At 37.4% G+C, this 17,054-nt stretch overlaps 1 protein-coding gene across 1 annotated transcript; it reads right to left on the reverse strand.

Moving 5' to 3' along the window:
- Window positions 1–225: 225 nt before the first annotated feature.
- On the reverse strand, window positions 226–17,053 carry LOC126812100 (DNA excision repair protein ERCC-5). Its single transcript, XM_050538349.2, has 15 exons — window positions 16,878–17,053; window positions 15,053–15,188; window positions 13,774–13,949; window positions 12,975–13,180; window positions 12,186–12,255; window positions 11,264–11,404; window positions 9,700–10,294; window positions 8,404–9,011; window positions 7,136–7,387; window positions 4,839–4,958; window positions 3,654–3,867; window positions 2,767–2,911; window positions 1,972–2,060; window positions 764–866; window positions 226–358 (listed from the first exon to the last, which is right to left on the reverse strand). Exons 2-15 carry the CDS (start codon window positions 15,138–15,140, stop codon window positions 226–228), a joined length of 2,940 nt encoding a protein of 979 aa, XP_050394306.1. The 5' UTR covers window positions 15,141–15,188; window positions 16,878–17,053.
- Window position 17,054: the final 1 nt, after the last annotated feature.

The raw sequence follows: 17,054 nt of genomic DNA on the forward strand, positions 1-17,054 counted from the left end.
CCAAAACTTTTGAATAATCTTTCTTTTAATTTACTCAACTCAGTGATGTAAAAAAACATCACTTTTGTCTAATTTTGTCAGGGAAAAGAGGTTGACAATATTTACATGTAGCAAATGTTAAAGGATTAAAACCAGTGTTGCTATTTCAAATTTTTTCTTGTCTGACATTTTTACCGAAAATAAAGAGGCATAACTCTTCAAGCAGATGGATTCAGCCCACAACTTTCAGATAATTATCTGAAAATAACAAATATCTGTGTAAAAAAAACTTACATGAGTTTGAGCAAGCTGTTTTAATAAAGGTTTGATCAGTTCATCAACTTTTTCTTTACTCCATCCTAATTTACTCTTCCCAAAACTTAAACAAGAGTTAAGTCAATTTATGAACAATACTAATAAAAATAAAATAAACTTTTAAAGAAAGAAAATTGAAAGCAAAGTATACATTTTCACATGGGCTATAGAATTACAATAAAAACTTCATCACTCTCACTCAATTAGAATCAATTATTTCAATAATTCGCTTGCGAGTAGGGGTCTTTAGCAGTGGGAGAAACCGGAGGACACAGAGAAAACCCCCAAGGTTGGACAGGCAACCCTACTCCTTGTCACGTACAACCGGGGAACCGAATGCACGCCAGTTGACTCAATGGCAAACCTTATGATACAGTGCATACATGCTAAACATTCGGCCATCCGCCCTCCCCGCAGTTGTCAAAGAAGATACTATAACTGAGAATGTAGTACATTTATAAAAGGATACTCTCTTAATAGGTCTAGATCTGGTGTACCCCAGGAGAATTTATCCAGTGATTCATCAACTGTTGGTTTTAAATATGCTTCAACAACAACTTCACTGGGAAATCCTTCAAAATATAAAGTATAATATACAGATAAATTTATAATAATGTAATGTATTTTCCACTTTATTCCTCATCCGTCTTCCCAGTCAAAGTAAAGCAGTAGAAAGTCAAACCCCAATTCATTTCATTTCCTTTAATCCACATGTCTAATTGGAGACATTACCAAATATACGAACAATGTAGAACAAGCAGCCCATTAAGGATCAATTACTAGGATGAAAGTCCGGGATCTATGTCACATTTTGTTTTTATTTTTGTTTATAAGTTGAGAATTTGACATTATTCTAGTAAACAATCTACATACCTCAAAAAATAATTGCCTTAATTTGGTCTCAAAAGGTTATATGAGACATAATCTTACAGACGCATTTAGTAACAGGATAGAGCAAATAACTATTATAACACATACTTATGGAAGAACAATTACTGATCTATTTAGGCAATGTTTGGAAGAGTATTTTCAAGTAAGTACAGCAACAAATGTGTAGGGCAATTATATATAGACACGCAATAGCAACAAATCAGTAATTGTTCTTCCATAAGTATGTGTTATAGTTTATGGTTATGAGATATTGCCCTAAGCCTGCAATAGATCAGCTTTTGTCTAACAATGAACTGGGGCTTTCTACACAAGCCTGGAAATGAGGTACCTCTATCACAGACATAATCAGACACATATTCAGGCCTTTTCAGACACAATGCCTCGGTGCCTGTCATTTTGTCTGGCATATACAGATTTTGTTTTTATCAGTATTTTCACTGATATTTATAATACATATCCAGCACAAAGATCAAAATGTCCGGTACCAGTTTAGTGGTGTTAGACATTACGTTGGGTACAATGGCCTCTTTCTTCATTAGGATATCAGATGTTCTTTTAACTACCGGTACCGTAAACCCATGCTATTCTAAAAATCCAAACAGGCAATACAAATGACAGGTGGTCACATATCAACTTATTTTGACATTTACCCTGTGATGTAAATAATATGACCAGTTGACGCCCCAAATCAGTTATCAGTCTGGTCAGTTATGGTTTTTTTTTTTATAACCATAGATCCACCTAAATGTAGCGGCAAATTTACTTCAATTGGTGTGAATTATTTACCTGGATTAAAGTGTAGTTTTTGAAGTTTATATTTCAACTTGCTTTCTGGCGGTTTATTTTTCTCTTTCTGGGCATTTCTCCACCAATCACTTAAAAAGACAAAATTCCAATAATTTGATTCTTCGAGGAACTTAAAGAGTATATGTTTATATTTTAACTTGGTTTCTGGCGGTATACTATCTCATGCTGAAATAAGTTAACCAAACTAGAAATAACATTGAGAGGTACAAATTCAGTCTTCGTTAGGCACAATCCCTCTGGTTAATGTCATTTTGTTCATGCTAGGTTCCGACTATCACCATTCGTGCTACAACTGAAATCATGGAGCAAATCGTGGTGATCCTATCAGGTCTTATCATATATTGAGGCCAGTCGTGGCAATCGTGTTGGTCATATCTGAGCTAACCAGAGCGTGGACGCAGTTGTGTTGATCGTATCGAAACGTATCCGAATGTATCCTGATCGTGGACTCAATAGGAATAATCCTATAGTAACCCAGCACTGATTTGTTTTTCTTCTGTGTTTTTATTATTAATACACATCTGGCATAAAATTCAAAATACCAGGTTCAGCAGTATCTTATATTTTGTCTTTTATCACTAAAACCATTATTTCCAGGTTTGAAGTTAGGAGAGAGATACAGAAATTAACTCTTGTCCATCCTGAATTTGACTCAAGAGGTTATCTCAAACTTTGTACACATATTAACCTGTAGTTTTGTCTTTTGATAATTAGAACTTTATTGGACTTAATACCTCCCGCCCCCTCTCCCCATTACTTTAAATAAAAACTTACCCTAATTTTTTCAGTCCCTCCAGTCGTTCTCCAGAAAATTCTGCTAATATTTCTAGAGCTGTAACTGGACCGATACCCTGTATACCTTCAGTATAATCACTACCACACAGTAGAGCTATATTAATTAATGCCTCCCTTGATAAACCTGTAAATAGTATCATGACAATTACTTACTGTTACATAATGATGTGTGGGGTTAGATGGCTGAATGGTTAGCACGTGCGCACTGTATCATAAAGCCTGTCATTGAGTCTACTGCCGTGGTTTCGAATCCCCGGTTGTACGTGACAAGGAGTAGGGTCGCCTGTCTAACCTCGTGGGTTTTCTCCGGGTCCTCCGGTTTCCTCCCACTGGTAAAGACCCCTACGCGCAAGCGAATTATTGAAATAAAATTAAACCATATTTTAGTCCCGAAATGACCTAGTTTGTGTCGAGTGGACGTTAAACCCCATTTCTCTCTCTCTCTCTCTCTCACATAATGATGTCATACTGAAATTAGATAGGTTGGATGGCCAAATTGTTTAATGTGTCTGTAACCTGGGGTTTAACGTCCACTCGACACAAACTAGGTCATTTCGGGACTAACACGTGGTTCTATTTTATTTCAATAATTCGCTTGTGCATAGGTGTTTTAGCAGTGGGAAAAAAACCCATAAAGTTGGACTGGCGCCCCTACTCCTTGTCACGTACAACTGAGGAATTGAAACCACGCCAGTTGACTCAATGACAGATCTTATAATACAACGCGCATGCGCTAATCTTTCAGCCATCCAAAAACCTATAATATGTTACAGCATACATAATGTTCTAAGAGTAAAAATATGTGCATACTAAAATAAATCGGGAGTACTTGAACAAATGGGCGTAGAAAGATTCATAATATTTACCAAAATGTGAATCTATCATAGCTTTAGTATAAAGTTCCACGTGACGATTCTGATTAAAGAAATTTTTATAAACTCTCTGTCCTCCGAATAACCAGACATCACTGTCATCAGTTATAGAACCATGTGTTAATTGATTCACATCTAAAAACGCACACTGGGCCTCAGCTTCCATGGTACTAACAACATATGGTATACCAAACAACTGTAATAACTCCTGAAATCAAATAAAATGAAATGGAGACTAACATCTTATTTTACTAATGAAGACAGGCAATGTGCAATGAGTGACATTTTGCACTGACAGTGGCACTATGGTTTATTTATATTTCAATTTCCAACTGTCAAGATATCTTTAATGTGATGAAAATGGTATACACAGGACTTCATTTTTTTTTGTCCCATCCAAAGGACAAGAGACCTTTCCTTGCCCTTCCCTTCATCCTGCATCAACGACGTGGGTAAACATTGCTGGAGAATACTGATAAATACCCACGGACAATATAGGGCAATGGCAACTGTTACCACGGTCAAATGCCACAATGAAATGAAATAGGGTTTAATGTCCTCCGAACTGGGCTAATGAAGAAGAGCATATGAAATACAGTGTGCTATGAGGGAAATTTTGCCCGGACACCGGCACTACGACCTACTCTTATATCGAATTCCAACTGTCAAGGGACCTCGGTTTTTCGTCCCATCCGAACGACTAGACAGCTGTCCGTGTCAGGCCCTCCGTCCTGCATCACTGACAAGGGGGGACAACATCGGAAAATCTGGATGAACTTTCTTGGCCAATGCAGGGATCGAACACCCGACCATGCCACAATGAACAGATTTTTTAGACATCTTCTGTTAAAATTCAACACCATAACAAAACATTTGCAGAACTATGCATGTTGGTAAAGATAATTAAGTAAACTATAAACCATTAACCTTTGGCTACTGCTGCTTTGGACAAATGTGATAATTGATAAACATCTGGACCTCTTTTACGAGGAATAAATTATCAACAATTAAGATGGAATAAAGAATTTGGGAGCAGACGGCATATTTATGTCAACAAATCCTTCAATGGCAAAGCCAATGTAAACAGTGCATCTGTTTTTGGTGTCATCCAAACAACTACACTTGTTAAAATTTTGATTTGAATTCAGAAAAATAAATATTGGATCTAACTTTACGAACCTGAGCTTCTAAATTCATCTGATCTGTAATAGATGTCGCTAGTCTATCCTGCTTTCCTATCTCTTGACGTAAAACTTGACTTTCAAACTCTAACTCTGTCTGCATATCTTCTAAACCTCCCTGAAAAACAAATTATTTAGGCTAAATATACTATTCAAAAAAAGTAGGGGATATTTGATTTTGGGGGCTTAATACTAAAATATGCAAATGACTACGAAAAAAGTCACTATAGAACCTAACAGAAGAAACATTTCCAGTTACATGTGACGCCCAAACGCACCAATAGCTACCGCATGGAATGCAGGTGATGCTTGGGATCATCATGGGGGTCCAACCCAAGATTTGCACGACTCTGACTTTGAATGTTACAGTCATTGTGGCATTGAATTCCAGGGTGGAAACATCAGTTTAATTGTTTTAGTGACCAGAAAACAAATTTTGATATGCGTCGGCTTACCCAAAATGAAAGGTTACGTGCCCTTGGCATGCTACAGATCGGCACAACACAGGCGGTTGTGGAGCGGACGATGAATGTTTCTCAGTCTGTCATAAGCAGGCTATGGTCCAGATACCGTGATACACAATCTGTACAGGACAGACCACGCTCAGGTCGACTAAGGGCGACAACTCAAGCCCAGGATCGATTTATCCGTACCTTGGCCTTGAGAAATCGTGTCATCACAGCAAATCAGATCAGCGCTCGTCTTCCAACAGACACTGGTGTCAGAGTGAGTGGCCAGACGATTCGGAATCGACTGCATAGGGGTCACCTTCGCGCCCGACGTCCTCGCGTGATCCCTTGTTTGAGAGATCATCACATTCAGCCAAGACGTCGTTGGTGTAGGGATCGTCAACACTGGGATAATCGACGCTGGAGCAATGTGATGTTTTCAGATGAGTCAAGGTTCACTGTTGATTTTTTGGACAGACGTAGGAGGGTGTGGCGTCGTCGAAACGAGCGCTTCCAAGACGTTAACGTCATTAGACATGATCGATTTGGGGGTGGTTCTGTTATGGTGTGGGGAGGCATCACTGTTGCTGGAAGAACGGCTTTACATGTTGTTGCAGGGCGTGTTACAGGCCAGTACTACCGGGACAACATCTTGGCAGTCCATGTTGTGCCGTTCGCACGACGTCATGGCCGCCGTTTCATCTTCCAGGATGACAACACAAGATGTCACAGGGCCAGGATCGTTACAGGTTACCTCCAACAACAGAACATCACCACATTACCTTGGCCAGCACTGAGTCCCGACCTCTCCCCCATCGAGCATGTCTGGGACATGCTTGGACAGAGGTTACGTCAACGTCAACAACGTCCTGCCAATGTCCAAGAACTTGCTGCTGCGTTGCAACAGGAATGGGACAATCTGGACCAAAATGACCTTAGACGTCTCATTAGGAGTATGCCACGTCGGATCAATGCTTGTTTGGCAAACAGGGGAGGATTTACCCGTTACTGACTTGGTTGTGATGCTGTGGTAACTTTGCTGTTTGACCCTGGGTATCATTTTACCCTTATAATGGTCAGTCTGTGCCTTACTTAGTCTAACGATCATTTGGAATAAATCGATGAATGTGAACTTCATTTCATTTTGTCATTTGTTTCTTCGTCAGTTTCATTAGGTGACTTTAATAACACTTAAAAATCAAATATCCCCTACTTTTTTTGAATAGTATATATACCAAACGGAGAAAATAACATGGAGTTTAACATCTTACTTTTTGGCTATGAGGTATTATAACGGAGGTTTCTTTAAGGTGCACAAAAATGTGTAAACACCACAGGACCTTGGTTTTCCATCGCATATGACATGCAGTGTGCCATGAGGCTAATATAACCAACGTTTTTTTAAGGGGCATGAAAATGTGTAAACACCACAGTTCCTTGGTTTTCTGTCCCATATGCAGTTTGCTATGATGTTAATTTAACCAAGGGTTCTTTAAGGTGCACGAAAATGTGTAAACACTACAGGACCTTGGTTTTCCGTCCCATATGACATGCAGTGTGCATGAAAATGTATAAACTTTGTTTTCCATCTGAAATACCACACAATGTGCTATTAAGTTAATTTAACCAAGGTTTCTTTAAGGTACATGAAAATGTGAAAACACCACAGGACCTTGGTTATCCATCCCATATGCAATGCAGTGTGCTATGAAAGACAATTTGAAGTGCTACAGCCTACTCTTATTTTGATTTCCAACTGTTCAAGGATGTTTAACGTTCGCCAATGGTATACAACAGAACTTAATTTTTCTGTCTATTATGTGATTATATACAATGATGAACTTACCCTGTTTAAACCGTGAAATTCTTCACCGAAATTTCTTCTCTCCTCATCAATCACTACTTGACCCCCATCGTCACCGTGGTCACTATGTAAATCTTCTGCATTTGCTTCATCAACAAGGGTAGACAACTGTTCGTCTGTTGTTACGTTTGGTTGGTTATTTTTGGCAGTAAAAAGTTCAACCTGTATTTCTGGTGGTAATGATTTAAATTCTTCAGATTCTATGTCAATATCTTTGACATCTTGAAAACCTTTCTACAAACATACAAATAAGCTTCTGTATTGCTTAGCCCAAGATGTTTTTTTTAACAGGCATTGCCACGATTTGGTTACACAGTTGCCATGTTTAATCTTCAAACCTCATTGTTTTTTGATAACTATCCTACGAACTACATCCAGTGTGTTGAGTATAATGAGAAAGACATAATTGAAATTATACTAAACGTGGATGAGTGATGGAAGGAGCATCCTTCAAATTAGAAGTACAAAATCGTAGACCATGACGACAATTCGTTACTGTAAATAAACTTGTATTAAGCACATTAGATATGATTGGGCACAGTAAGACGGCTCGTTAACAGAGAGGTCGCGTGTTCGATCCCTGCGTTGGCTGAGAAAGTTCATCAGGATTTTCCAACGTGGTTCCTCCTTTGTCAGTGAGGGCCTGGCAAGGGACAACGTATAGTCGTTTAGATGGGGCGAAAAACCTAGATCCCACGTACACATTGGTGTGCACATTAAAGATCCCTTGGCAGTTGGGATTTGACATAAGAGTAGGCCATAGTGCTGCTAACTGGGCAAAATTTCCCTCATGGCACACTGTATGGCATATGCCTGTCTTCATTAGCTCAGTCAGAGCAGAACAGTAGGACGTTAAACCATATTTCAATTCATTTAATTTAGATATGACTGTAACACAAGAATAGTAATTACTGAAGTAAATTCCTATAAACATTGTGAGTAAACAAGCAACGAGAAAACAAACGAGATGAATGCTGAAATGTGATGTTTGTGATAAGTCATTTAGCCAAATAATTTAGAAGCATTATTTGAGAACCTGGGCCCTTATTCACGAAAACTTAAACTAAGATACAATCGAAATTTTAAGAAATACTGCAATTCGATTGGCTGACCAGTAAAATCAATTTGCATATATCCAATTTGCATATTGGTCAGCCAATCGAATTGCAGTATTTCTTAAAATTTCGATTGTATCTTAGTTTAAGTTTTCGTGAATAAGGGCCCAGAATTTATTGTATTGTGTAACTTACCAGTTTATTGTTAATAATTCCCTTTTCATCGTCTGTTAGTAATTCAAATTCCTTTTTATTGAATTCTATTTCTTTATTGGAAATATTTTCACACTCCACATCAATAACTTCTATCTGCTTGTTGAAATCTGTTTCTTTTCGGTCGGATAACTGATTTGTTATTTCTTGCTCTAATTCTATTTTGGAAGAGCCATCACCATCAGAGGTTAAAACAAGATCTTTTGTGACTTCTCTGCTTGAAAAATTATTTTCTTTTATGTTAGTATTTGTATGGAGTTCATTGATTGGATCTTTCGGCTTTTTGAAATCAGAACTCTCCAATGGTATTTCTGCTTGTACCTGATTAGTTTTTTCTTGCATATCATGATTGTTTGGTTTTTCTAACAACCTCGTATTATTTTTATCACAGGAAGAATAAGTCTCTACTTTCGATTCATCACTTTGTATCAAAGTCTCTGATGACTTGGTCTGCATCTTTTTATTTTTTAATTTTATGAGTTCGGCAATGAAATCTTTTTTAACATCTGCTGAATCAAACATGGCTGCCGGAAACATGTCATCTTGGTCTGCTTTATTTGGATCAATTGTGACTTCTATAAATCCCTCATCTGTAAAATGTATTAAATATAAATTATTGTGAAAATGTGAAATTTTGATGTTGTTCCAAATTTCCAACCAAGACTTTCACTTCAAATTGTACTACCCAGTAAAGTTGTGATATATTACCAAGATCGTTTTTTTTTCAAGGAATTAGCCAATTTTTAGTATTATCCAAATGTTTAAATATATTTTTAATTGTTTTCACACACAAAAACTATAAATATAACTGTATTTATTGTGGTTACGGTTAAATTCTTTAAAATTCTAATTGTATGGCATGTACATTGAGAGACAGGTAAATTGTCCAGACGGTCAATTTCACTACTAGACGGACGGATGGGCGACCGAATGGTTAATGCATTCACATTAGATCATAAGGTCTGTCATTGAGTCAAGTGGCATGGTTTCGATTCCCCGGTTGTATGTGACAAGGAGTAGGGTCGCCTATCCAATCTCAAGGGTTTACTCAGAATCCTCCGGTTTCCTCTCACCACTAATGAAATAAAGTTGAACCATGGCCTTGTTTGTCTCTTTGTCTCTCTCACTACCAGTCAGTCAAGAGTAGTAATATGACTGAAAACCACGGCTTGGGCCATTATATTGCAATGTAATTAATTATAATCAGCTTCGCAAAATGTCAGTTGAATCTTACATATTTATTAACTTTGAAAAACCATTTAGGGTTAATATTATTACCATCGGAAGAATCCTCATTATTCTCTGTGGTTGCATTTGTTTGGAGAGTGTCTGTTTTCTGTTCCATTCCCGTTTTACTAGAACTAACCCCAACTCTCTCAATATGCTGTGAACTTTGACCTTTTTTAAATGCCTTAGAACTTATAACAACATCATCATCCAAGTGACTGTCATTCATCATAGTCCTTTCTAAATTCCTTTTATATATTTCACGTAATCTTTCCTCCTCACTGTTAAGACCAAGTTCGTCAAGATCGCTGGATATTTCTCCATTGCTGCTGTCCTCGTAACATTTTTTAACACTTTTAACTTTTGGTTCCATTTTTTCCATTTCTGCTACAATTTTTTCACATTCATTGGCTTCTTCTAATTGTCGTTTTTTTCCCAGCCCTTTGATCAGTATGTAATGAGAAGAGTCCTCGGAGACAACTCTCGATGTAATCACATTATCACTGTGAATGTCCCAACCCAACGATGCCGTTATATCCCCTGAGTTACGAGCATTCATTTGTTTTCGAACATCTTCGATCTGACTAGATAATTTACTTCTTTTCATTAATTTAGAGATTTGAAAGGATGAGAAATCGTCTGTGTCCTATAAAGAAATAAAATATCATTACATAAACAAATAAATTATCATTACATAAACAAATAAATTATCATTACATAAACAAATAAATTATCATTACATAAACAAATAAATTATCATTACATAAACAAATAGAGAGAGAGAGAGAAATGGGGTTTAAACGTCCCATCTACACAAACTAGGTCATTTCGGGACTAACATATGGTTTAATTTTATTTCAATAATTCGCTTGCGCGTAGGGGACTTTAGCAGTGGGAGGAAACCGGACGTACCGGAGAAAACCCACGAGGTTGGACAGGCGACCCTACTCCTTGTCACGTACAACCGGGGATTCGAAACCACGCCAGTCGACTCAATGACAGACTTTATGATACAGCGCGCGCATGCTAACCATCAGCCATCCAACACCCCACATAAACAAATAAATCATCATTACATAAATAATTGAATTGACATAAACAAACAGGTTCTGATGAGTGCTAAAAAATAAAGGTAATAACTTTTAACGTCAACGGTTGATATCAGGGCCCTCATTGCAGGTATGACACAGAATTACAATCTCAAAGAACACAATAAATAGTTAAATTTCAAAGATTACCTCTTAGTAACAAAATGTGGAATGTGCTCACACAGTAGCTTTGTCTCAACTACAGCTATCCGAAAGGAAACTTGGATGTTGAGCAAATTTGACAAGGATCTAGGTTCATCCTCTTATGACCCCATTGCTTCCAACCAAATTTGAAAAACATCTGTTAAAACTACAGCCTCTATCGAGTTCACAAGGTTTTTGGCAATTGGGGGATCACTCTGGAACATAAAGTCACAGCAAACTGGATATCGATAAGATTCGTCCTCTCAAGACTGCGATGTTTCACACCAAATTTGAAATAAATCTGACAAAAACTGACAGGGTGACGACATAATTAGCCCACAATGAAATGTTGCCGTATAAAAATATATTTTAACTCAGCTTACCTCTGGTAAATCTTCACATATAACAAAATGTTTTTTTCTAACTTCTTTCATCTCCGTGAGTATTTCGTGACGTATCTCTGGAGGAAGATTTTTAAAATCATCTGATTCTGTATCAATATTATTCAACGACTGAAATTTTTCCTAGACAAAAGATAAAAGATTTACGGTGTTAACAGTTGAAAGCTAGAAAACAAGAAGACTCGTCATCAACATCCCACATCCTTGGACATGTCTTTATAGATATAGGTATCAATCTGTGTGTTATTGGTAATCAACAAATATAAAGTATCAGAGTATCTTAATTAAAGATACATTATGGGAAATTAGATAAAGGGCTGGCAGTTCTCACTATAATAATTAAATAATAGATAATGTAAATGGAAATTGCTGAAAATAACGGTCAAATTGATTCACTCTGAACCAAGAATTTTCGGCCTAGCCTTGATCATCATTATTAAGGTCAGTATGATAAAAGTCTTGATTATCCATTTTATGATTAAATCATGAATGAAAGTCGTGCAGTAAATCGAATCCTAATCCAGTAAATATCGCAGGCGAGCAATGACATTGATAGTTGATTATAGTCTGGATAAGTTAATAAATGTCTAATTAATAATTTAGATAACATTTCAGGCCTAAAGAAAGACCTGAAATAGGCAGATTTAGCTCTTGCATAATGTATGTTTAAGATACCCGGTTATAATTTCTAATAAGCAAACGGTTCAAATACTACATGCACAATAGGCTCATAAAGATATCGTGAACGGTTTATTAGGAATGTTCTGTAAACAAAACCAGGAACAAAGGAGGGATAGAAATCAGTGAAATATCCATCCTAGAACTTCATTTGGTGTGGAAAAGATTAAAATAATTTGTATAATCTTTTGAGAACTTTTATATATTAAAGCCTACTTGTCATTACCTCCATCAAGGCCTGATACTCCAGCAATTCTTCTTCAAATTCATCATCATAATTCATAGCATCGGTTGATCTATAAAATCAAATAGATAGATACATGTACTTAATTAGTCTACACTGACATGATTTTTGGTGATCAGGATATGAAAGAGTGACATGAATCAGTAATGAATGGAAATAGGGTTTAACGTCCTACTGTTCTGCTTCAACCGGGCTAATGAAGATGGGGAAATGAATCAGGGCAAAGCAAACTTTTTGTAGATTGATGATAAAGTCATCTGCCATCTCCATTGTTATAAATGAAATGGTTTAACAGCCTACTGTTCTGCTCCGACTGGGCTAATGAAGACATGCATACGCCTTACAGTGTGCTATGAGGGAAATTTTGCCCGGGCAGCAGCACTACAGCCTACTCTTATATTGAATTCAAACTGCCAAGGGATCTTTAACGTGCATACCAATGTATAAACAAGACCTTGGTTTATGACTAGACTGCTGTCCTTGTCAGGCCCTCCATCTGCAACACTGACAAGGGTAAACCACGTTGGAAAATCCTGATGAGAGTGCAGAGACTGAATCTTACCAACTTAGCCACACAATGATACGACTTGGCCACATGTATATTATAAGTTTCATTAATAGCACTGATCAAAATACCCAAATCTATGTCAGCAAAATGGTTGGCACTATAGCGATTGTCCGTCCAGGCTTGGTTTCAAGTTTACAATTATTTAGTAAAAATTTGTCAAACCCTGATATAAATCAATGTTTAAAATATGAAATGTGATTTACCCTCTGTCAATATCTGGCAAGGGAGCTAACTCAAATACATCAGGTTTTCTATTACTGTTCAATGAAGAAGGACCTGGTTGAACTCCAGATGTATCTTGTCCCAATGCAGCTTTAACAGCATGACTCTTCATCAAATTCTCCAGTAATTTACGGCTGGCTTTACCACTCTCTTTCTCCGCGAATTCTTTTCTTTCTCGTCGAGCAGCCTGCGAAAAGAGAAGAATTATGTGTAAGAATCATATGGTTGCAAGAATCATGTATCTATGATGGTTTGCATGTGCAGATGTTCAGGGATTATAATTTAACTAAGCTTATCGACACTCTCAAAGTGAAATTGCAGGCCCGTAGTGGGGGTGGGGGGCAATTACTACAGCTGCCCCCCACTGGACGGGGAGAGAGAGAACTGGGATGGGGTCATTTCGGCGACCCTACTCCTTGTCATGTACAACCGGGAAATCTAAACTACGCTAGTTGACTCAATGACAGACCTTATGATACAGCGCGCACATGCTAACCATTCGGCCATAAAACAAGCGAAGGTGGGTGGGGGTGGAGGGATCAAAGGAGCTATGAAAAAAAAAAAATGAAAGCCAAGTAAATGTCAGTGTCAAATATTGAAATTGTTGGTATTCGGACAATTTATTTCAATAGCCGATATCAGAGTCACATTAAAAGGAATGGCTGCAGGTTTGTTTAGCAGAACAGTAACCCAGTTTAATTATTATGGCTGGTTTCCATACAATTACGTTTCTGGACCTCTTTGGGTTTGAAACCTTGCAAAATAGATTTCAAAACTTACCAAAGTTTGCTTCTTTAAAATTGGAACTCCTCCATCAAAAACAAAAACTGGTTTTATTCTATAGAATAGTAGTTTACAGATACGAGTGAAGAGACCATGAAGATGGGCATTTGGTAGAGGATTGCCATCTTTATCTCTCATACCTTTAGTAGTCTGATGTAACCACAGACTGACATCTACACAACGTTAAGGAAAATAAAACATCCAATAACAGTACAGAGTGCAAGCTCACTGGACTGCCATTACAAAAATTTCCCCCACAAATGAAACATCTGATAACAGTACAGAGATAAATCTAACTGGGATGACCTAAAACGTTATTCCCCACAAAATGTCAGGATAGCAGCACATCAACACATAAATCTGGAAAAATATTGATTCTTGTTTGACAGAAACTGCTGAATTTGAGTAAAACGTTTGTTAAGTAAAGACATTTTTTATTCCTAAGTTCAAAAGTCAATGATCTAAGTTCATGACAGACGTACATGTAAATTGGTAGCTTTAAATGTACATGTAATTAGGGTTCGGTTCCATCCAAACTAAAGAAGGCATTTACACACTATGCAATTAGCCATATGGGAAATTTTGCCTGAACAGCAGCATACGCTAATTTCAAATTCCAACGATCAGTAGATCTTTAACTTGTTACCAAGGCCAGGACTTTTTGACCCATCTGAACAAATAGAAACCAGGCTTGAAATCTAGACAAATTTTCTTGGCCAACACCGCGATCGAACATGGGGACTTTGTGGGAGTCGGCAGTAGCCTATCCGGTACCATATTAATAGAACCACCACAGAGGCTCCCATATGTCTAATAAGAAATATTTATTTGTTTATTATCGAACATACTTCAATGCACTAGTTACCTGAATCAATCAATTACATTTATCAAACATTGTGATTAAAAGTGTTCTCAGTTTAACATCTCACCAAGTGTTCTCAGTTTAACATCTCACCTAGTGTTCTCAGTTTAACATCTCGTCAAGTGTTCTCAGTTGAACATCTCACCAAGTGTTCTCAGTTTAACATCTCACCGAGTATTCTCAGTGTAACATCTCACCGAGTGTTCTCAGTTTAACATCTCACCAAGTGTTCTCAGTTTAACATCTCGTCAAGTGTTCTCAGTTTAACATCTCACCAAGTGTTCTCAGTTGAACATCTCGCCAAGTGTTCTCAGTTTAACATCTCACTGAGTGTTCTCAGTTTAGCATCTCATCAAGTGTTCTCAGTTTAACATCTCGTCAAGTGTTCTCAGAATGCTATTTATAAAAGGATACCCACAGCAAGTATTTTTCCATCCAAACTTTCTAAAGATACAGGTCTTCCTGATGCCTGAAGCAGTTGCCACAAACCATGAACACCCATTTCTCATGTAGCTGTTGATTTTCGTTCTCTTGGTATACAGTAATAAACCTGATGAGACAATTTTATGTTTGTGAGGAAAACAAAAGAGAGAGAGAGAGAGAGAGAGAGAGAGAGAGAGAGAGAGAGATGGGGCTTAACTTCCACTTGACACAAACTAGGTCATTTCGGGACTAAAATATGGTTTAATTTTATTTCAATAATTTGCTTGCGCGTAGGGGTCTTTAGCAATGGGAGGAAACCGGAGGACCAGGGGGAAAACCCACGAGGAAGGACAGGCGACCCTACTCCCTGTCACGTACAACCGGGGATTCGAAAGTGAGGAAAACAAATAAATAATAATATTAATTTTAGATATATACAAATTATATAATTAACTTGTAACAGATGAAAAGATTTAAAATTTGTGTTTACAATGTATAACATGCAACTTGTTCATTAAATTTAAATACTAAATTTTGATCAATTTTAACTGGATATAAACTCAGATATATATATATATTATCTTTTACGATAATTGCATTTAGTAATTTGTGTTGGCCTCTTGATATACTTTTTTTGTGACATGACAATATTGACAATCGCTCAAATTATTTCAGAAATGAAATGGGGTTGAATGTTCTATTTTTCTGTTCCATCCAGGCTAATGAAGACAGCCTACAGCGCGGGTGTAATGAGACCTACATTCAGAACTGAACTAGCCTAGATCATGCTGTGTGCTATGTGGGAACTCTGCTTAGATAGCGCACCTCTAAATGGCCCACTAAATAGCGCACCTCTAAATGACAACTGTCAAGGTACCTTTTATGTGCACGCCAACATGAAATGAAATGAAATGGGGTTTAACGTCCGGCTGTTCTGCTCCGAACTGGGCTAATGAAGACGGGCATACGCCATACAGTGTGCTATGAGGGACATTTTGCCTGGACAGCGGCACTATGACCTACTCTTATATCGAATTCAAACTGTCCAGGGATCTTTTAAGTGCACGCCAATGTGTTCACGGGACCTTGGTTTTTCGTACCATCCAAACGACTAGACTCCTGTCTTTGTCTGGCCCTCTGTCCTTGTCAGGCCCTCCGTACTGCATCACTGACAAGGGGGAACCACGCCGAAAACGCCAACATGAACACAGGAACTCACTCTGTTTATGCTACATCTACCATCCGAACAACTAGACAATGTCCTTTGCCAGTCCTCCATCCGGCAACAACTGACAAACAGGAACTAGACGGAAAATCACGATGAACTTTCTCAGCCAACACTGGAAGGTTAGTATAGCAAGCCAACACTTCACTGGGCCATTGAGAATACATGTATCTAATTAGTTTTTTAACAGTTTAAATTAATTGCCAGTTGAAGGTTTCTGATCAGACTAAAGACAATCATCGATAGCTGCGAAATAATAACGTTTGGATCTGTTATCATCGATCGGTTCGCTACACTTCTCTATTCTAAGTTGAAAATGAAAAGAAAAATCCAAAAATTTATTTATAACATAATGGAAAGACATGCAAACTAATTATATAAATATAATGGGCGCTGTTGGTTGATCTGACTACTTTTTTTCATTCATCTTATCATTTGTTTCTCTTCTCTTATTTTATCCTTTCTCTTTATTTAACCCCTTTCAAATCTAAACTATGTGGATTGTTAGGGTTGTTAATTTTAGGTTCTTTGTGAAAAAAGGGCCCCCTAAAAAATTAGTCAGATCAACCAACAATGCCACATAATGATAACCTTCTGATTTTAAACTACATGTAGTACATGTACAGTAAGTTCTGTATCATTATCTAGTGTGTCTAACTCTAACATTCCAATGTTGCATATTCAGTCGCAACAAAATGTTTCTTCTTTCAGTTTTCAACCATTTTTGAAGGCTTGTTTGTCATAAATACTCTTTTGGAAGGAAGATAC

The sequence above is a fragment of the Patella vulgata genome, chromosome 1 (genome assembly GCF_932274485.2).
Source record: "Patella vulgata chromosome 1, xgPatVulg1.2, whole genome shotgun sequence".
In the NCBI taxonomy this organism is placed as follows: Eukaryota; Metazoa; Mollusca; class Gastropoda; family Patellidae; genus Patella; species Patella vulgata.